The 23,507-nt window shown below is 42.3% G+C and overlaps 1 protein-coding gene across 1 annotated transcript in view; it reads left to right on the top strand.

Moving 5' to 3' along the window:
* Positions 1-705: 705 nt before the first annotated feature.
* pop4 (POP4 homolog, ribonuclease P/MRP subunit) overlaps positions 706-23,507 on the top strand; it is a 30,166-nt gene continuing 7,364 nt past the window's right edge. Inside the window, exons 1-6 of the mRNA XM_086025646.1 lie at positions 706-845; positions 10,951-11,006; positions 12,320-12,543; positions 12,708-12,785; positions 15,470-15,531; positions 21,063-21,164. Coding sequence (XP_085881772.1) covers positions 839-845; positions 10,951-11,006; positions 12,320-12,543; positions 12,708-12,785; positions 15,470-15,531; positions 21,063-21,164 — 529 coding nt within the window. The 5' untranslated portion in view covers positions 706-838. The remainder of the gene's footprint in view (positions 846-10,950; positions 11,007-12,319; positions 12,544-12,707; positions 12,786-15,469; positions 15,532-21,062; positions 21,165-23,507) is intronic.

A 23,507-nucleotide genomic window follows, 5' to 3' on the forward strand; every position in this document is an offset into this window, starting at 1 on the left:
CCTGGAACATCGTTTCTTCTCTTGTGATATAATACAGACATTTTGGAAGGATTTTCATGACTGGCTACAACACAATTCAATTGATTCAATTAGCTATGTTAACAATGAAAGATTTGTTATAACTATTAAGAATAATAAAATAGACTTTTGAATCAATAATTTACTAGTAATGTGTAAACATTTTATTCATAAATGTGTGTTTTTTTTTAAGATGAAACCTACTATTTCTCACTTGAAGAATGAGATCAGTCTCTTTGTAAAATCTTTGAAGCTAATAGAACAGAGAAATGCCTGTGCTCTTGAAGCATTCGTGTCTGATTTTGATTCAAGGTAATATTTTGTTGTCACTGTATTCCCTTTTTTGATGACTTCTGACAATGCCTCTTGTTCCGTGTGGTTTTATTTTTATTTTATTTTTTGTTGTTGTTGTTTTTTTGTATTTGTACCTGTCATTTGATTGTAACACTGTGATGCTTTATTTGTTTGTATTTGAGATTTGTTGAAACATGATAATAAAAAATAAAAAACGTGCCGCCATGCTCGCTGACGCAAGGACATGCGTCGAAGACGTCACCTGAAGTGTCCCGATTCCTCAATTTGTGTGCACTTGTAACCTACGTCCTCGAACTCTTCGACTATGTGTGCACTTGAGCGAAGTGTGGGTATTGGGCCGAAGAAGAAGAAGAAGAAGAAGAAGAAGAAGAAGAAGAAGAAGAAGAAGAAGAAGATAAAGAAGAAGAAGAAGAACGAAAATAATTGAAAAGCTGGAAGAGGAAGCACACCCTGTGAATAACAGACGAGTGTCACGCTAGTTTTTACCTAAGTGGACAACATACAGATGGATGGTACGTAACATAATGGTGTAGTGAAGTTAGCCCCAAGTATAAATGCTTTTAAATCAGAGTTCAAAAGTATGCTTCCTCCAATACCTACGATTAAGTTATTTGAAAGCATTTTTTAAATAATGTTTTTCAAAATCTTCTTGCACTGTTGTCATAGCAACGTCCAAACCGGACGGTGAAAAGACGTCGATTAAAGGTGACAGAAAACACTGCAGTCTACACCTACAAAGTGTAATCACTTCTACGGTGGCCCACAATGCATCTACGGCGGCTTGCTCAGTGGATATGTGTACTATCATATTTTGCATCTTCTTCATTGACACCTGCAGTTAAATACAAATAGTAAGAACGACAGCAGAATCTTGGATTGACGGGCACATGCTTTCGCTTATAACTCTTGCTCAACACAGTTGCCACCAGGTGGCAGACTGCTGAACAGAGGGACGTGGATCATTACATGGCCATCATACATTCCAGACGTATGGTGCAATAGTGAATCTAACAGTTCATGAAAATTAATAAATAACAAGGTGGGTAAATTGTACCATAGGAAAGAATGAACTAACAACAACAAACCCGTAATTATCAATAATTACAAAATAAAAAACGACAAGGCATGTTGGGCACTTCTTCAAACTACACAAGGCTCAAAATAAACTGTTAAACTGTAAATTTGTATCTTGTGCTTCATCAAAACACAAGTAGCAAAGCATCGCTGTTTGGGGTCATTATTGTAGCAAAATCATTTACAAATGCATATTTCAATCCACAAATATGTAAAAAGAATCCATATCCGTAACCACAGTCACAAATCCCTAACTGAAGTCACAAGTGCGTGTTGAGAATCTACAAATGCGTAACTGAAGACACAAATGTGTAACGCAAATCTACAAATGTGTGACAAAAATGTGTACATTGATTTGCAGAGCTGGGCACTTGACCCTTTTTGACGGTCCGTCCACGACCTGGGTACCCTTCTGTCCTCGTCCTTCCGTCCTTATTCGTAAAAAATATTGTACTCCGACCCTGTCCGTCCTCATCCTTTTAAAGCAATTCCGTCTGGCCCCACCCACCCAAAACAAAAAGCGTCCGTGCATGACGCCGTATGAGGGACGCTAGCGGCAGAGGTTTGTTTAAAGCTCATTAGCTGGCTAATTTACTATTCAAATCCACTAACCTTATCGACATGGTTGGTTTTATTTTCACAGACTGCACAGCATATTAGCACAATGAATCTTGCAAGGCTTTTTGAAAAAAAAAATGCTAGTCCATTTATTGATATCTTGAGACACACAGCCAGGTGCTCCCCTCCAGGTGATTCCGCAGGCAAGTTTGCAGCTGCATCATTTCTGCAAAGAAAACAAACCGCACACCGTACGCGGCAGCTTTGGATTTTGGAGAGGTGCGCGGCTAATCGGCTGCGTATGTGTTGAGTGAGAGCGACAAATTGGCCAACTTTATCTGTGATTTATCTACGGCCGCGACCTGTTTTTTTGTTGTTATTTTTTTTTTGGGAGGAGGGATTTTTTATTTTTTTAAAATACTTTTATTAAATTCTCTTGAAAACTTCTTGGGCGGCCGTCTGTTTACTTGGGCGTGCCGCCCAAGTTTTAACATGGTGTGGGAAACACTGAGTATTCATACTGCATATGCTGCAGCTGCGTATGCTATAAGCTAAATATTAGCTGGATATGTGCATTTGTGTGTTGAACTTGTTGGCTCAGTGTTGCCATTAGACGTACTTAGCCGCTTCTGACTTTTGGGTCATCATAAGCTGCATCGCGTCAGTTGTATGGCTAGGCGTCGGCCGAAATGAGCCAGTTGGGCCGGCCCGAGCAGGATTACCGACCCCGCGAAGGGCGGCTGCTGCCACCGTGGTGTCCCAGCGGCTGCCCCTGCCGGGCGCACACCCAGAGTCGCCACCGTGGTAATACTTCGTTCCTAGCTCTTCCGCACAGCTAACTAGGAATTGAAACTTAGCACCAACATTCTAAAATCGGAACGGTTCCGGGAGAACCGGAATGATGGACCCGGTTCCACTCGATTCCCGGTTCTCGGTGCCCAACCCTACTCACCGGTGTGCTGGCTCTGATGCTGCTCGCGCTATTGGGTTCCATCATTTGTCGTAGTAGTAGAACTCGCGCTGTATCTACTGTTGAAAATTCTCCTGCACAGTTGGGTCACTAGTGGCGCGTTTGAAGTGTTCGGAGGCAATTTTTGTCATTTGCCCATTTCGCCGTGTAGGTGGAGATGAACTTTGTCCACCTCGCAACCGCGTCACACGCATGAGGGCCGATTAGTGGGCCGGACAGAAATCCACCTTTGGCCACCTTTTGATTGACTGCATTCTTGCATGTGACTTTTGCTCACGGTCCTGCCGTACACAAGTCACAAATGCGTACAGTGAATTGCAAATTTAACCATGTTTGCACCTACAAATCAATGTACACATTTGCAGATTTTTGTCACATTTGTGACTTCAGTCACGCATTTGTAGATTGTTGTTACGCATTTGTGACTTCAGTTACGCAGTTGTGGGTGTGGTTACGGATACGGATTATTTTTACATGTTCGTGGCTTAAAATACGCATTTGTAAATGTACAATAATGACCCCATACATATGGTTTTAAATTTTTCTTCTAATTGATCGGCAGAGATGGGCGTGCTGACACTGCAGGTCGAGGCAAGATGCGACGTGGCTAAGTAGGCCGCAGCAGCTAGCTAGCAATGAGCTTTGGCTGGCTACTACCACTCAAAAACACGTTGCAATTTCGCTCCAACGTCAATAGTCACAGTCTCCTTCGCTGTGACTAAGCCACACTTCTTGCAAGAATCTCTCCCATGCAAGGATTACGAGGAGTAATTAATGTGAGGAAAGGCGGTGAATCTATGCTACATACTAGGCTAACATAACGTTATATGACCGATTAGTGCTTTAGTGACTTAGTACACTTCACAGAGGTCTCACTGGTCTCCTTCTTGAGCTTGACGGTATCCCTACCGCCGGTGTTCACCAGCGTGTTCGGGGATTGCCGCCACAACAGGCACCAGCCAGTTTACATAGCTCTGATAGGCCGCCTCGATAGCGGAGGCGCGGAACATGGAACACATTTGGACTCAATGTCCCCCGCCTCCCCCGGAACGTGAGCAAAGTTCTGCCGGAGGTGGGAGTTCAACTATTTCTGAAGGGATTCTTCTAGACATTCCCAGCAAACCCTCATAATATATTTGGCGCGGGCTGGTCGGACTGGCGTCTTCCCCCACCATTGGAGCCAACACACCACCAGGTGGTGATCAGTTGACAGCTCCGCCCCTCTCTTCGCCCAAAACATGTCCGATGACACGACCACAAAGTCAATCATCGAACTGCAGGCTAGGGTGTCCTGGTGCCAAGTGCACATATGGATACCCTTATGTTTGAACATGGTGTTCGTAATGGACAATCTGTGACAAGCATAGAAGTTCAGTAACAGAACACCACTCGGGTTCACATGGGTTCCTTCCAATCATGCCCTTCCAGGTCTCATTGTTATTGTCATGTTGGGCTGCCATGATTAGTCGACTAATCACTACGACGTCGACGATCAAAATCATCGACAATTGATTTTAATCGTCGACGCATCGTTTATTTATATACTTATTTATTTGGCACATTATTTTTCTTTCGAGACTGCCGCGTCTCGCTCTTCTCCCGCTGGCTGTTTTCCTATCTGCAACACACCTGTGCAGTGGTGGTAATCCGGGTGATGTAAACGGAAGCATTGTGGGTAAAGTAGTGTAAGCCTTACACTGTAAGGGCTAATTCGTGTTGGCAACAGAGTCCGAAAGTTACGGCGCATTTCACCAAATATACTCAACAATGCAAACCTGCCTTTCATGGCAGCACGATGGGGATGCTTGATTGTTTAAAAAAAAGGAAGCAAGTTATGGCTTATGCCTGATTTTATAAGATAAGATAAGATAAGAATGCCTTTATTGATCCCACAGTGGGGAAATTTTCATTGTTACAGTAGCAAAGATATAGGTCACACAGGGGCGGCGGCATAATGTGGCCATTAATGTATAACATTGACGGCAAACATTTAGAATCAAACCTATGTAGATATACGCATTAACATGTGTATATACACATGTGTATACACACCAACCTACATCTACATAAAAAATATGAGGAACACTCATTTCGGCCTGTACATAGTACAGAGGAAAAAATACTCTAAGTGACAGTGCTGCAGTGCTGTAGTGAAATGTAAGGAACAGCATTGGATAAAAATAAAACTAGACTAACAGTAGTGGGGAATGTTGAGTATTTCACGGTATTACAGTAGTGGGGAATATTGGGTATTGCACGATATGAGCTCAGGTGCAGGACTGCACAATTGCACTAATGACCGCCAGTTTGTAGAGACTACACAATGTTCTTGTTAAAGAGTCTGACAGCAGCAGGCAAGAAGGAACGGCGGAATCTCTCCTTTGCACAGCGAGGGTGTAACAGTCTGTCACTGAAGGTGCTGTGGAGTGCTGTTAGGGTGCCCTGGAGGGGGTGGTCCGGGTTGCCCAGCATTGATGACAGCTTGGCCAACATCCTCCTGTCCCCCACCGAGTCCACAGAGTCCAGGGAGCAGCCCAGGACAGAGGCTAGGGTTCGGTCTCCCTTCGTTGTCGTCTTCCGCACTCTTGACCAGTTTGTCCAGCCGCTTCTTGTCCCGGGCCGAGACGCCGCCTGCCCAGGTGACCACTCCCTGGAAGATGACCGATGCAACCACCGAGTCATAAAAGTTCCTGAGGAGTGTCCCCTGAACCCCAAAAGACCTCAGTCTCCTGAGTAGGAAGAGTCTGCTCTGACTCTTCCTATAGAGGGCGTCTGTGTTGTCGCACCAGTCCAGTTTATTGTTCAGATGAACACCCAGGTACTTGTAAGTTGAGACCCTCTCAACATCTGTTCCCCGGATATTCACTGGTGCAGGTGAAGAGTGCTGGCGCCTATCGAAATCCGCCACCATTTCTTTGGATTTCCCCGCATTGATCAGGAGGCGGTTCTGCTGGCACCAGTCCACAAAACCCTGAGTAAGTTCTCTGTACTCCCGATCATCTCCGCCTGTGATGAGGCCGACAATCGCAGAGTCGTCAGAGAACTTCTGCAGGTGACAGGTCGGGGTGTTGTAGTTGAAGTCCGAGGTGTAGAGGGTGAACAGGAAGGGAGCCAAGACAGTTCCCTGTGGGGCCCCCGTGCTGCAGAGGAGCACGTCAGACACACAGTCCTGTGTCCTCACATACTGTGGCCGGTTTGTGAGGTAGTCCTGGATCCATGTGGTGAGGTGGTGCGCCACCCCCGCCCGCTCCAGCTTGTCTCCCAGTAGGGTGGGCTGGATGGTGTTGAAAGCACTGGAGAAATCAAAGAACATGATCCTCACAGTGCTCCCCGCCTTCTCCAGGTGGGAGAGTGAAGTGTGGAGGAGGTAGATGATGGCATCATCCACACTGATGCCAGACTGGTATGCGAACTGGAGTGGGTCCATTGAGGAGCTCACCAGGGGGCGCAGGTGGACAAGGACCAGTCTCTCCAGGGTCTTCATCAGGTGAGACGTCAGCGCCACTGGTCTGAAGCTGTTGAGCTCCTTCGGGTGGGGGGTCTTTGGCACCGGGACCAGGCAGGATGTTTTCCATAGCTGGGGGACTCTGCCCAGCTTCAGGCTCAGGTTGAACATGTGCTGGACAATTCCACACAGCTGGTCTGCGCAGGATTTGAGGAGCTGGGGGCTGATGCCATCTGGACCCGCTGCCTTCCTCGCCTTCATCTTCTTCAGCTGGTTCCTCACCTGAGATGTTGTGAAGGCCAAGGCTGGACAGGAAGGAGTGGTGGCTATCTGGTGTAGCTGGGAGCTGGAGACTGTGGAGAAAAGAGGGGAGGGGGTGACACGCCCAGCAGGAGGAGTAGGTGGAGACTGCAGCAGGAGAGACTGAGTGGAGGCAGGCATCTGATCGAACCTATTGAAAAAGAGATTCAGCTCATTTGCCCACTGCAGATCCCCCCCAGTCCGGGTCTTGGGTTGCCCGTGGCCTGAGATGGTCTTCAGGCCCCTCCAGACTCCCCTGGCGTTATTCTGCAGCAGCTGCTCCTCCATCCTCTTCCTGTAGGACCTTTTCCCCCTCTCTGATCCTCCTCCTCAGCTGGCGCTGCACAGTCCTCCGCTCCTCTATGTTGCCTGACGCAAAAGCCCTCCTCTTCTCCTTCAGGAGAGCTTTTATGTCTGGTGTGATTCAGGGTTTGTTGTTGGAGAAACACCTTACTGTCCTGGTGGGTATGGTGTTCTCCATGCAGAAATTTATATAGTCTGTAACAGTGTCCGTTAGACTACTAATGTCTTCCCCGTGAGCATCGCTGAATACTTCCCACACAGTTGTGCTGAAGCAGTCCTTTAAGGCCTCCTCGGCCTCTCCAGACCATCTCTGAACCGTGCGGGTCACAGCTGGTTGCCTGCGGACCAGAGGTTTGTACACAGACTGGAGAGCCACCAGGTTGTGATCAGCTTTGCCCAGCGGGGGGAGGGGCAGTGATGTGTATGCCTCCTTGGTGTTGGCATAGAAAAGGTCCAGTGTTTTATTGTCTCTGGTGTGGCAGGTGACATACTGTGTGAATGAAGGCAGAGAGGAGGAAGGGGAGGCATGATTGAAGTCACCAGAGATGAGTACCGGGGCATTTGGGTGCTGTGTTTGTAGCCTGCTCACTGCTGCAGTCAAGACATCACAGGCTGTGTCGCTGCTGGCAGCTGGTGGGACGTAGACGGTCACCGCGATCACGTGACTAAACTCTCGCGGGATGTAGAATGGCCTCATGCCAACAGCTAGCAGCTCAATATCCCTGCTGCAAAGCTGCTCCTTAATCGTGATGTGCCCAGGATTACACCATCTATCGTTCACAAACACAGCCAGCCCTCCTCCTTTCCTCTTTCCACTCTCCAGCGTCCTGTCCGCGCGTATGATTTGGAAGCCGTCCAATTCTACGACCGCGTTCGGCGTTAGCGTTGTTAGCCACGACTCCGTGAATAGCATCAGGCTAGCCTCCCGGAAGTCCCTCTCGTGCCGGGTAAGCGCCGCTAGCTCGTCCATCTTGTTGGGGAGCGATCTAACATTCCCCATGATAACGGACGGGAGGACGGGATGGTATCGTCTCCTCCTTTCCCGGCGTTTAACCCCCGCACGAGATCCCCGTCTCTTCCTCCTCAGCTCACGGGGGATATCGGGTCTCGCCCCGGGAGCCGGCGCATGGTTAGCACGGAGTGCTAACAGCTGATTCCGGCTGTAAACAATGGGGGCTCGGCTCCGAGCCAAGTCGCCGGACACGATCGCGCAAAAAATAGCAATCAGCAGCAGCAAGAATACCGCAGTTTGGGTGTCCATTGCTACGCAAGTTACGACTATCAATTATACGAAAAAGGTATGAGGTAGAGTAATATATCTGACATAAGCACAGTTGTGTCTAGAAGCTCGCTGCTTAGCATACACACGTTACGGTGTGTTTGATGTAACGCTCTTACTTTGGTACGCTAACACGTCGTAGCATCTTCTATGAATTAAGCTGCCATTATTCAGTGAACTCGCGTTGATTAACAACCAAAACTCTGTTTTTATGCCTGTGTTGGACATCGAAGCAGGAAGCGCACGCTTGCTCTCTCTCTCTTTCTCTCTCACTCGCGAACGGAGTGATGCGTTCATGAACTGGGAAATATCAGAACTCAACACAAAAACGACATATGTGCCACTCATCGGCGTCATATAACATTAAAATCCATAATTAAGTTTGCTGTAATATACTATGTTATAGTGCAAAAAAAAAGTCTTCCTTGTTTTTGTTACAGGTGCATACCACATTTTGATTGTGTAGATCAATTTACTTCTTTTAAGATAAGATAAGATAAGATAAGAATGCCTTTATTGATCCCACAGTGGGGAAATTTTCATTGCTACAGTAGCAAAGATATAGGTCACACAGGGGCGGCGGCACAATGTGGCCATTAATGATAACAAAACCTTTTTGATAATGTTTTAAATAACACAAAATCAAAAACCAATACAAGTGTTTATTTTAATTTTCTTTAGCACAGAGCATTTTCCCAATTTACTCCTGATTTCGCTACCTTCCGTTAAAAAAAAAGTCTTGGGGCCCAAGAAGAGTGAAATATGTATACAAGTACTTCTTTTTGTATTCATTGATATAATTTCACTGTATTAGTGCAACTCTGCATCGTGTATAGTTTTGGTTAAATTTTAAAACGCACTAAAGAATTACAGCAAAACATTTTAAGGCCAGAGTTTCACCATCAATTTAAGTCGCTCCATTATTTATAAACATGTCAGGAATGATGGCTTAAGTTGCAAAGTTTAATACAAGTTGAATGTACTATCATCGGACTGTCTAAATTGCCCCGAGGTGTGATTGTGAGTGCGGATGTTTGTCTCTGTGTGCCCTGCGATTGGCTGGCAACCAATTCAGGGTGTCCCCCGCCTACTGCCCCGAAGACAGCTGGGATAGGCTCCAGCACACCCCGCGACCCTTGTGAGGATAAGCGGCATCGATAATGGATGGATGGATGTACTATCATCTTGTCTTCATGATTAGTTTGTACATAAAGAATTTAAGCTGTAAGCGAATGATGCTTATTATAAGAGCAGTAGCTTGCTCCTGCGATTTGCCGCAATTTATATTATCCGATTAGTCGACTAATTCGCGACTACTGTTTGTGATTAGTCGACTAGCAAAATAATTGTTTTTGGCAACCCTATTGTCATGCCCACGTGAGAATTGAAGTCTCCCAGCAGAACAAGGGAGTCCCCAGGGGTGCGCTCTCCAGCACACCCTCCAAGGACTCCAAAATGGGTGCTCTGAGCTGCTGTTTGGTGCAAAGGCACAAACTGTCAAAACCCGTCCCCCCACCCAAAGGCGGAGGGAAGCTTCTCTCTCGTCCCCCTGTGTGAACCCCAATGTACCGGCGCCAAGTCAAGATCATGAAAAGCCAACATTTAAATTTAAAGAGGAAGTCAACCCAAACATTTTTTTCAAGAATATATTCTATGCAAGCCCAGTAGTTGAAAGAAGGCATTCTGATAAATATTGCATTTGTGGAGTAAGAGTTCATCCACCCGTTTTTAGCCATCCCTGGGGGCCGCCATTTTGTCACTTCCGGTACTCAGGTAACGACCAATCACGGCTGACTTGTTATCTGAAGCTGAGCTGTGAGCCCTGAGCAGTTGTGATGTCATTTTCAGTCGACAGAAGTGACAAAATGGCCGCCCCATGTGATGGCTAAAAGGGGGTGGATTTTGCTGATAAACTCATATTCCACAAACGCGAAATAAATCAGAATGCCATGTTTCAACTAGCGGGCCTGCTGCGAACATATTCTTGAAAATAAATGTTTTTGGATAGATTTCTCTTTTAGTATCAAATGTTGATTACTGCATCTAAAAAAGCCGGTTTGTAGTTCATTATTAAGTGGAAATATGGCGTTTTGTCTTCTGTATTTATACCCACACAAAGAAGTAGTTTCTTTTCATTTTAATCAGAGTACGCGATTATTCGAATTCAAATTTTCAGTAGGATATCCCAATACCAAAATATTCAATTGCTGCAACGCTAAACTGTTTATACTGACAAATGTTCTGGGGTCCTTTTCTTATTGGCAACCTTATAGTATGGAATGTAAACAGCGGCTCCTATGAGTTTGGTTTCTGAATCCTTGGACTCATCTGTAAACACAATCAATTTGGCAGAATAATGCTATTCAGTACGTTTTTCTGCCATTTCCTCCTGGTGCCATCTTGCTGTTCTTTTTAAACAGATTATGTAAATCATGTCAATTACTGGTTGAGTAAATGACAATGGGGCGGATTTCTGAGTCTATGACTGTAGGCCTGTACACCTTATTCATTGTCCAAAACTTTATGCCATCATGCGTCCAACCCTCCCAAAACTGGACCTGAAATAAAGCTGCTTACCAATCCCAGTGAGAGTTCTTTATGAAATGGTCCAGCTTTTCTCAGTATGTTATTGCTGTAAAATATGTTATTGCTCTAAAATTTCTATTTACTCCACTCTTTTTCTAATAGAGGCAGTTGTGGACACCCATATTCCTTGTGACCTTGTGAAAGTTCTTGGTGTTGAGGTGAGTAGATTACATCATACTTCCCTCTACAACAAAACATAACAGAGATACATTTTAAACAAACAAGTCAACTTGTTGTTGCTAACCGTACTATTTTTACTCGTTATTGTCTAAAAAACACCCTGACGTTAAATAGAGGCAACAATTGCGCCACACAGTTTCCACAGAACGAGGAAACGTAAGTATTTTTGCAACAATTCTCAAAGATAAGTTATGTTCAAGAGCGGTAATGTATTTGTTTTTGAGCTATTTTCACTGCTTTAAATTTGTTAATATTGTATAAAAATGACAGATGAAGTGGGGATGGACCACTAGCATCGATTTGTGTGGGGGGGAAATTGACCACTTTTGGATTTTGGGTATACGATGTTTCCGCCAGACATCGACGATATGCTGTTATCTACTGTATTGGTGTGACTTGACAGAGGCTGTCAGTCGGCAGGGTCTCATCTACAAACCTGAAAACGTGTTTTCTGAAGAGTTCACGTCGCTGGCGTCGGGCCAAGACCTCATAAATCAGATTTTGGTGAATTTCATATTCTTTCAAAAATCTTGGTCAGTCCATCTGGCGGCACCGGCACGGTGGTCGACTGGTTAGCACGTCCGCCTCACAGTTCAGAGGTCGTGGGTTGATCCCGGCCTCCCTGTGTGGAGTTTGCATGTTCTCCCCGTGCCTGCGTGGGTTTTCCCCGGGTACTCCAGTTTCCTCCCACATTCCCAAAACATGCTTGGTAGGTTAATTGGACACTCTAAATTGCCCCCAAGTGTGATTGTGAGAGCGGATGTTTGTTTGTCTCTGTGTGCCCTGCGATTGGCTGGCAACCAATTCAGGGTGTCCCGCGCCTACTGCCCGAAGACTGCTGGGATAGGCTCCAGCACGCCCCCGACCCTTGTGAGGATAAGCGGCATAGATAATGGATGGTTGGATGGATGGTCAGTCCATACAGGTTGCTGTAATTTTTACAAATTATTAACTGGTTTAAGTATTGAAAATGGCTTGCTGTCTTTCATGATGCCATGGTAATGGTTGAACAAATTGTCAATTTTTGGGATCTCTTGAAAAGTGACTATTTTGGAGGTACAAGATTTTGGCCCGACGCCAGCGATGTGCATTTTTTAATGAATTCTGAAATGTTACAAAAAAAGAGTACGCTATCGCAAATAATTCAATAATACATTGCGCTATTGTTGCACATTTTCAGCACTTATCTTCAAACATATATAATGTGTTTAGAAACAAATCTCTGAATTCACTTTGCAGCGTCTCTATCTTACACATCTTATTCTCTTTCATGTATTTAATCCTTTACTAGTCTCAGATTCGCTCCAAAGCTGAGGCTTTCACCCAAGCTTTCCTGAAGAATAACACTGTGCCCGATCCACAACATGATGAAAAAAGTTTGCTGAGTCATAAGGCAGTGATCTTGGAATACTCCAGGCCTAAGAAAAAGATGCTGAACAAAAAGAGAGACAAAGGATTAAATGCTCAGCAGAAGAGGGAAATGAAGATCTTCCATATAAAAAGTGAACACCAGAGGTTAGTCATAGATATACAGTAAATATGGTAATTGTAAATAAAAACAAGCCAACATTGTCATCATTATAATGTAATGCCAATGCTATTTCACATATATTCACATTTTTGTACTCTTCCTTCCACGTATCACTTCCTTCCTAGTGACTTGGTCATTGTCATTGCAGGTATGAGCTTTTTCTACCTCTACATGATCTCTGGAAACAATATATCATTGATCTCTGCAGTGGATTGAAGCCAACAAGGTAAAAAAAAACCCTCAACATTTTTAATAATTATGTATAATTTTATGAAAAGGTGCAGTCATTAATCAATTCATTGACAACTAATAGATTATCACATTAATCTACGTAATTATTTTTGGTAACCAATTAATTGTTTAGAGACCGTGTGTTTAATTTAAAATTAGACGAGTTACAATATCACTTTTTTCACTTCTGATACGATGCCGATATTGCGGCCTAGAGTATTGTCCGATACGATATCATATAATACGATATCAGCAGGAATGATACATGCTTAAATTTACTTTTTAATGTGAATTGTTAGAAGAGACTTGATCAAGTTACACCATTAAAACAATTAACAATAATCAGCAACAGTAGGTATGAGACAATACGACCCATTTATTCCAAACATTTGGGTTCCATAAATTCAACCTCAAACATCCGAATGTACTGCACTTGAATAGAATTAAATGCAAAAAAATTAAAGCAGGTCTCTAGCCTTTTTTATTACTGCTTGTAATCTGGTGCGTCCACCTTTTTTACTTGGTTACACCATTGCTAAAGTTAGAAAAAATTATGGTTGAATCACATTCACTGCGCTGCCAACTTACAGAAATTCACTTCCTGAACAATTTGTTAATTTTCCTATTTTCAAAATTCTGTCAGGAATATTACAGCGGGACTGCGCATGGGAGTGTTTTCCTGTATATTTAATATTAATGCTTCAAAGAATAAATCACTCACAGAATTATTTACTTAACTTTGAACAATGCACATTGCACATACTTGCGCATACACGTGCCTTTAAATAGGACCCTATTTGAGTGCTTATGGTCATTTTCATGTGAAGGTATTCTCAAGGGCCAAAAATAAGAGATTTAAAATATCACTCACAATAGCTGCACTTCCGACGAGACATTCCAACAAGTATTAATGACTATTATGACAAGTAACGACACAGTCTTTGCTCTCCAGGCGGCCATTTTGCCACTTTATCACAATTGCTCAGGGCTCAGGTAACAACCAATCATGTCTCAGCTTCAGAAAACAGGTGTTCTGTGATTTGTCATTACTTGAGTCCCGAGCAACTGTGATGTCATTTTCAGTCGACAGAAAGTGGCAAAATGGCCGCCCCCTGAGATGGATAAAAATCAGTGGCATTTGCTGCTTAACTTGTATTCCACAAAAGCAATATTAATCTGAATGCCATGTTTAGACAAGTGGAGGCACATAGAACATATTATTGTCAAGAACATTTTTGGGTTGACGTCCACTTAAGGGCCAATGTTACCAAGTCGCGCATGAACTATGTTAATAATAAGAGGCTGCGACAGCAGCTTGGGATCAGTGGTCTCCTATACTGCAACTCTTACTCGTAACGCATTGTCAACAACTATCGCAGCAGCGCCACTCAGCGGTCACAGTAGTAACAACACACCACAAACAAAACATACATGTATAAAATTAAAGCTTACCCGATCTCCATTTAGTAACATCACACACGCCACCCGGTAGCAAAAGAAAGATAATGATGCCTAATTATGACGTAGAAACAAGCACCAGCGGGCATTACCACTCGGCGGCGTTCATCCTCTTAATATTTGACCGTGTGACAACTTTGCATGGATGCGTTTTTATTTGTCGTGGTTCAAGGAGCCACACGCTCACGTCTGTGTGTACATATTAAATTGTAAATGTTTTTTTAGTATTCCAGGGGTCTGTAAAAAAAAAGTGTTATGACAGTTGGTTTGTGTTTAAAAAAAGTGTAATAGTGGTAATTGATGATTGTTTGTTTGTGTGTTTGTGTCACAAATACATGATAAAAATTAATTAAATTGTGTTGAATTGATAAATAACAGGTTGTTTCAACATGCAAAATAGATTTGGGATTTCAATTTCAATTTAGTTGCTTTATTTTGGGGCTTTTGGTAGGCCCGGTCTTTTTTGACCCATAGTACAAGGGGAGTAAACAGAATGTTAAGATCGCACAAGGGTTAATCTGATTCATCAATTAATTGCCAAAATAGTCAAAAGATTAATCGAATTTTAAAATAATTGTTAGATGCAGCCCTAATTCTTGGTAATAAGGGCAACATGGTGGAATAGTATTTTTGCATGTGCTTCAAATTTTATTTCTTGCCTACCTGTGAGTGGTTTGCGTATTCTCCCTGTGCTTGAGGGGGAAAATTTAATCCCGTATCCCACTGAGGAGCGAACAATTGCAACCGTTGGCGAAGGTAGCAAATTGCGCGTTCACATCAGAGTTTGTCAGGGTTCGTTCAATGTTGCACATGTTTGCCAGAAGTTCGCCAACAGTCTGTGTTTTTTAACTTTTTTTCTTCCCTTGCGACAAGAAAAGTACAGGTGAACGTCTACCGACCGTTTGGCAACCATTAGCAGCCTTGAACCAACCCTGATGAGAGCGCAACATTCGCTGCCTTCGCAATTGTTTACGGCTCAGTGGGAAAGGGGCTTTAGCTTAACTGAAGAAATTGTGTGACTGTGAATAGTTATTTGTGCCCTGCAATTGCCTGGCGAGTGTGTAACCTGTCTCTAGCTGAAGGTTAGCTGGAATAGGATCTGCTCACCCACAGCCCTAATGAGGACAGTTGTATAGAAAACTGGATGGATGGATATCTTAGATATTATTCATGTTTTTCAAGAGATGCTTAATTGAGTTCACAAGTGTGTTGCTATTGCAGCAATCCACAGTCTGTGCAGCAGAAACTATTGAAGGCGGACTTCCATGGTGCCATTATCACAGGTAAATTGTCCCTTAAAGGTGAAGTCAACCCAAATATTTTATTTACAAGAATATGTTCTGTACAGACCCTCTAGTCGAAACACGGAATTCTGATTAATATTGCGTTTGTGGAATATGAGTTAAGTAAAATCAACCCGCATTTGTCCATCTAAGGGGGCGGCCATTTTGCCACTTGCTGTTAACTGAAAATGACATCACAGTTGTTCAGGTAATGACCAATCATTGCTCAGTTTCAGAAAACAGGTGAGCCGTGATTGGTTGTTACCTGTGTTGACAGAAGTGACAAAATGGCCACCCCCTGAGATGGCTGAAAACGGGTGGGTTTTGCTGCTTAACTCAAGCACAATATTAATCAGAATGCCATGTTTAGACTAATAAAGGCACATAGAATATATTATTGCAAAGATTGTTGCGGGGTTGACTTGGCCTTTAAATCAATCATCACTTTATAATCTATGAAACAATGTATGTATGTATATATTAGTGCTGTCAAGCGATTAAAATATTTAATCGCCTTTTTCCATAGTTAACTTGTAGTTAATCGCATATTTTATTTATTGTAAAAAAAATCCCTTGATTTTTCTGTCAGATTATTTTCTTGAATTTTAATACCCTTAACATGAATAAGAGGATTGATTTTCTTATGCAAACACTTTATTAAAGAGAAGTCAGCCCAAACATATTTTTTTCAAGAATGTGTTTTATGCAGGCCCACTATTTGAAACAAGGCATTCTGAGAATTATTGCATTTGTGGAATAAGAGTTAATAGTTGGATTCAACTCACACAAACAGATCCTCAGCATTTTCAAACACACATACACACACACCAACACGCGCGCACGCACGCACACACCCATACGCGTCCGCGCATGCACACACCCACCCACACTATCATTTACATTAGTGTTGTTCTCACAGATATGTTTATTTCGTCTTGAGAGCGACTTGTTGTTCAAGCGCCGCTTGGATTTAGAACTATTCGAGAGCAGTCATTTGTACGCACGTCACTTTTTATTGCACTCTGGCAATTACTTCATCGACTAAAAAGATGATTACTCGCTGCTCGAGTGTCTTATAATGGTATTTTGTTTATTCAAATTCTGTTGTGGGTATATTTTAATGTAAATTGTGTCGGATAAATGAACGAGAAACAGGTGGTGTACCGCTGAGATTGTCCCGTGCGGCTTTCGATCCCGCTGCATGGTTCCTGCTGTTATAAAATACAGCTGCTTTGGAGCAAACGGCATTTTATTTTGTATTCATAATTTTTCTAAAATGCTGCAATATTGTTTTATGGGAATGTATTTCTTTATGTATATTGTGCTTAAAGGGATGGTGGGGCCGGGGATGGCCATGTATTCACTGACAGGTTCATTTTATATATTTTTTGATCAGGAAAATGAAAAGAGTTGCCATTTTCTCTTTTATCCATTCATTTTGGAGATATTAGTAAATAAGTAACTCCATGAATAACGCCCCTCGTTAATGAGGAGAATGGCCGCGCCCCCTAGCGTTCTATCCATGTTCGGCCGGAGTCACGGGATGAACCGATTCCAAACTCTCCATTGGAAGTCATTGTACTTTTATTGCTTATAACGTTCAAAAACGGTGATCAATTGGCACCAAAATTTATGTGGACATCTCTACTAATGCCCACTTGAACATATCAAAAGGATTAACCTCTCCGTGGCTGATTTATATGAGAATGACGAAATGTGGAAGTCAGCAGAGCTACATAGATTTAGGCTGGGACGAGCGCACACTGCTTCTTTGCTTAAAAAAAAAAAAAAAAAAAAAAACACTGCTTCTTTGCTTTAAAAAAAAAAAAATGCTTCTTTGCTGATCACGGTTAGGACGGGCGAGTCATTAAAGACCAGTCAGGATATTTACAGAGACTGAAGTGGGAATGAGTAGACGTGCACATTTATTTGGATGAGGAATGGACCCAGTTTTTCGACTAAGAACGCGCTGTCCGATTTGGAAGGTAACAGCTGAAATGGCACATTCCAATGCGGCCACACTCGGCTGTGCAGTCAGCCTCACTAGAAAATTTTGTTCGCTGTTTGATGAGGGCTTTCGTCACGCTCGCCGCTTCACTCGGGCAGAAGGTGGCGGCTGCAAACAAGCAAGCAGGGACACCGCACGCGAATGCTTGCTAGGCGACATGAAGACACAGGCTCATCTTCACCTCCACATGCTGGGCGGACAGTAAGGAGCTAATGTTGTTGTGCTAACGCCTTTTGTTTTAACGGCCTGAAGCTAGTTGTTGCTATTCGCCGTCCCAATCCTACCTTTAGCCGGGGAGGAAAGAACGGGACGTGAAGCTCCAATCTGCATGCTGCTGCTGCAAGCCGCCGTCCCTCCTGAGACACGAGTTTAGCGTCGCTAAATGTCCGAAATATAACCAGTCAGTGTTCGTGTGCGCATTCATGCTCTTGTCCGCTTCAGCTTGTGAAAGTGGAGGAGCAATCGCCACGGTATTTTTGATTTTGTGGAGGTGATCATGGTGAGATCACGTTTTATGTCAATAAATCCAAACTATTGTGCAGAACACGTTTATACTTTCACAGGTTGAAGTGGACAAGAGTAGTCATGTGCATTTGCATTTTGCTCACCGTTTTAGACAACAGAACTGACAAAGCGAGCAATGTTACCTCGCTTGGCTCCCTCCTGTGACGTGGACAACTGAGACCGAAAACATAACATAAGCCACGCCCTTTGTTGGGGTGGGGAAATTTTGTCGTAAACCTAATCACAAAAAATACCTTAAATCACTACAGAGTCTTTTGAGGTGGGCATTTTAGTACTGATGTGATTTTTACATGTAAATCTGTTATATACGTGCCAATGTAAAGATCACCCAAGTGTCACTTTAAGTATTTATTCCTTTTTGATTTGGTTTGGTACAGCGCTAAAAAGAAACGAGAGAGAGAGAGAGAGAGAGAGGTGAATTAGAGCGAGACTGCTCAAGTCTGACTCACAAGACTCAACAAAACACTGTCCTGCCGTGTCGGTTCTCTTTAGCAAGGAAGGCGCCAGAAAAAATACATAAAGTCAAACCTAATGTAGCCCGCCATACTACGGCCTCCGAAGATAAGGAAGACCAACTTTTAAGCGTTACATTACCAATGCGTACGTCGTGACTATCATCGCGGGGCAGGGGGGCTCAGCCGTGCTTGTGTCAGCTGAGAAATTTATCCTCATCGTCAATATTTTGAAGCAGATGTAACGCCTCCTTTACTCTAAAGCCTTCTTTTAAATATACATGTACTCTAGAGCTTTTTTTAAAAATAAAAATGTATAGATCATGCTGACCAACAGCCTTTATCAATCCAGCCGCTTGTTGCTATGGAAACCTTAATCACGCGATCAAAAAAATTGACGGCGTCAAAAGAGGGTTGGATTAATGCCGATAATAACGCGCTAAATTGACAGCCTTAGTGTGTGTATATATATATATATATATATATATATATATATATATATATATATATATATATATATATATATATATATATTAGCGCTGTCAAACGATAAAAAATTTTAATCAAGTTAATCACAGCTTAAAAAATAATTAATCATAATTAATTGCAATTCAAATTATCTCCAAAATATGCCATATTTTTCTGTAAATTGTTGTTGGAATGGAAAGATAAGACACAAGACGGATATATACATTCAACATACTGTTCATAAGTAATGTATTTTTTATTATAACAATAAATGCTATCAAATTTTTTTAATTAAAATTATTACTATTCTTTCTGTCGTAGACAGTATTTTTATTCACTTCAAAAACAAAAACGCAAAAGGGCCTCAAAACAGTGACAGAAATATTTCAAATGTGTGCAAACAAAGTGTGTGTGTAATGTACACATTTATATGTGGCCTTTGCAATAGTCCTAGACTAGAGTTTATGTTTTCCGAGTGGTCCCTAAAGTGCACACGAATGTGCACTCATATGACAGGTGAGCGTTATGCTCTGTTCTGTCTCTGATTGAGAAGCAGTACAGTTATCAGCATGTCGTGTGTTAGATTAACTGACTTTATTCACACAAAACAAGACAGCCCTCTTCTCTACTCATCCTCAGTCGCTGAGGCAAACCAACTTATTCACATTTCTGAGATTTAAAACTGCCCTCTTCTTTCGAAATGCATCTTTGTACTGGTGACATCCGCGAGCCGGGGGAAACTGTATGTCACAGTTTGCAATGAGTGCAAATGACTACCTACTTATATATCGTTCCATCTGTATTTTTTAAGAATATGAATTCCCCACCCAGAGGATCTACCTGCTTTACCATTACACATGCACGCGTCCGCTCTGCTGCTCACTGCACTGAGTGGGATTATGCATGGGTGGTCATTCTGCGCATGCTTTAAATGCGTCAAATATTTTGACGCGATCAATTACAAAATGTAATTACCGCCCGATAACGTGATAAGTTTGACAGCACTAATATATATACAGTACCGGTATATATAAAGGGCATGTATGCATGTGTATGTATATATGTAATGTATCTATATATGTGTATATTAGGGATGTAACGATAAATTGATCAATTTAAAATCTATTTAAAATGCTTAAACTATGCATCAATGTAAACAATAAAAGAATCCGCAATGCCATGTTAACTATAGCCGTTCTCTCATGTCTCTGCAGTAAACAGACTGCATACGCACATTGCGTAAATTACTTGACCACTAAGGCTGCCAAGATTAGCCGACTAATCACGACAGCGTTGACAAGCAGGATCTTGGACAATTAATTTTAATAGTCGACGCGTCGTTTATATATTTATCTGGCGCTGGGTTTTTCTCTCGAAAATGCCTTGTCTCAGGATGGCTATATACTTGCACATGTGCAGTAGTGGTAATCCGGATCATCCGTGATGTAAATCACAAGCATTGTGGGTAGTTGAGTTTCATGGCTAACCCGTGTTAGCATTAGCAACAGAGTCCGAAAGTCCAGGCGAATTTCACAAAATGACTTCATACTATGTAAACCTCCCTTTCATGGCAACACGGCGGTGATAAACAAGTATCTTAAAAGGAAGCATGATGGGGCTGATGCCCGATTTCTTATAATGCAAATGCGCACTGAAGCAATTGAATCTGGTGTGCACATTAAATTTTTTCCCACACATGCGTACTCGTTATGCGCACCCCTGATTATATCCCGAGTCGCAGTGGCTCCTGATTGAGGTAGGATCATGCAATCGGCATCTCACCAGTGCAACCTGGTGAGCTGTCAGGAACTCTAGCACCAAGGGTGCTTCGGAATCTCCCCCACCCAAAGCACACAGACACACCAACTCAGGGCAAGCACGCGCAAAGGAACCAAATTAAATCCCCACCACCACCACCACCCAACCACCAAACTCTACCCAACTAACCATAACCCCTATGCGCCAACAAATCACATACAACACAAAAATAGACTGAGGTTGTTGTTTTTCATTAAATGTGTCCTTATATTGATGTGTGTGTGATTTTCTTTCTTTGTTTTTTTTCTCTGCCCCAACAGTGGTTCGGTCCAAATGCCCGTCATATGTGGGAACTACAGGGATTTTGATCCAGGAGTTCAAACATGTTTTCAAAATTATTACAAAGCAGAACACATTCAAAGGTAAACAACTGTGTCTTCTTATTTATTTCACTTCATAATACTTTAAATGTAATCGCTGGCTCCATATAATTTGTAGGCAAAATTATCTTTATTCTTGAAATGATTGATGAAAGAAAATTTTGACAAAAATATAGAACTAGTTTTAACGTGCTTTACTTTTAAAGCAAGAAAAATTGTACTATGGTCAATTGAACTGATCATATTGATTTTTACAGCCATCGTGATATGTTTATTGTACTGTACTTAAAACAAAGGACTAGGGGTTTGCCAATCTCAGGCATCCAACGATTCGATTATGATGCATATCGATTATGCAACACATCATGATCATTAATATAATTTTTTCCTCATTATTTTTTGATACACACACACACACACACACACATATATATATATATATATATATATATATATATATATATATATACACACACACACACACCCACACCCACACACACACACACACACATACAGATGAGTCTTCTTTGGAATAATGCAACAAGCTTTCCACCTGGATTTGGGGTTCCTCCGCCATTCTTTCTTGCAGATCCTCTCCAGTTCTGTCAGGTTGGATGGTGAATGTAGGTGGGCAGCCATTTTCAGGTCTCTCCAGAGATGCTCAATTGGATTTAGATCAGGGCTCTATATATAGCTCTATATCCAGGTGTACTGTATATACACTAGGGTTGCACGGTTTACCGGTACCAGTATAGTATCACAATACTAGAGTTTTTAAAACGGTACTATACCCGCTTTTAAAAACAAACAAGTACTTTTATTTCATTTTATTGAATGTAAGTGAATGCGCAAATTGGAGCCTGTCTCTTTAAGAGCGAGTGTGACGTAGTTGCCCACGCATCTTCGCCTCTTTATTCTCACCGGCAAAGAGACAGTGAAGTCGCACAGACGACAAAGCATGTGGAAGACAACGAGGAACAGAGCCCGTACTCGATGATAAAACGGGGACCCGAAGTACGGTGTGAAAGTACTTCGGATTCAAACTGAATGACAAAGGCGAGACACTGAACAATGAAGCACCGCAGTGCAAGCGGCCGCATGCACTGCGCTGCTTCTGTGCTACAAAGTCTGCCACACAAAGAGAGACAACATGTCACATTTGTCCAAACATTTGAAGGACAACCATGCGAATTTGTTTCGCGACTTCTGTCAAGAACAACAGGTGATAATGTTGTTCACCAGTTCACTACACTATAATGTCAATGAAATTAGTATAAAGCTCTTTCCAGCCCAGTCATAAGCTTTGAGTAGCCGAGACATACAGAGAGCTAAAACGTCCAGGGGGTGAAATTAAGCTGTTATATTCGCGGAATTTGTTCAGTAATTTATGAAGACCAGTGGTCTAAAAAAAAAAAAAAAAAAAAGTAAAGTCCATCATATTTTTCTTGTGTAGAATCTTTTAATAAAATATCGTGAAGAGACACTATGTGATTGCTTTGTTTGAAAATCAATTTAGACCGACCAACATACGAAAAAGTAATTCTAACAAATGACAATTTTATATTACTGTATTGTCTGGTAAAAAAAAAACTCTTAAATTCTTAAAATATTTAAATAAGCAATTAAGGCATAAACATTATATAAATTAAATATTTTATTGAAACACGTTTTTGTAAAAGTCCGCTGATAGTGTAGTGGTACACACGCCTGAGTTGTGTGCGGGCAGCGTGGGATCGATTCCCGCTCAGTGACAGTGTCTATGTGTGCCCTGCAACTGGCTGGCGACCAGTTCGGGGTGTAGTCTGCCTTCGCCCGTTGACGGCTGGGATAGGCTCCAGCAACTCCCCGCGACCCTATATAGGATAAGCGGTTTGGAAGATGACATGACATGATGACGTTTTTGTAAAACATTTTATTAGCCCACAATATATAATCCTATCCTAGATGATATAATGAGCCTCAATTTATTTTTCTAGTTATGTCCATTAAATGTTTCATGTATAGTTTCCAAATACAAACCCTTTGAATAATAAGAACAAGTGAAATAAAACAATGATATTCAAATCAAAATGATCATGCTAATTAAAATACTGTACTTTCTCCCTCCACCAACAACAGAAGTCTAGTATTACTGGCTCAGAGAGGGTGACACTACCCACTCATAAGCAACGTACTCTCCAAGATGCCTTTCAACAGCATATGAAGTACCCAAAGGACAGCAAAGATGCTAAAAGGCTCAACAGTGCAGTTGCAGAGTTTATCTGTATGGATCAAGTGCCAATATATTCAGTCGAGAAAGTTATTGAAGTTATTGTTCCAAAAGTCTGTTTTAAAATAATGGAAAAAATATTGACATTTGACTGTTTAACCTGTTTGCAAAAAGTA

This window comes from Filicampus tigris, chromosome 3 (assembly GCF_054856515.1).
Source record: "Filicampus tigris isolate MCC_2025a chromosome 3, RoL_Ftig_1.0, whole genome shotgun sequence".
NCBI classification, from domain to species: Eukaryota; Metazoa; Chordata; class Actinopteri; order Syngnathiformes; family Syngnathidae; genus Filicampus; species Filicampus tigris.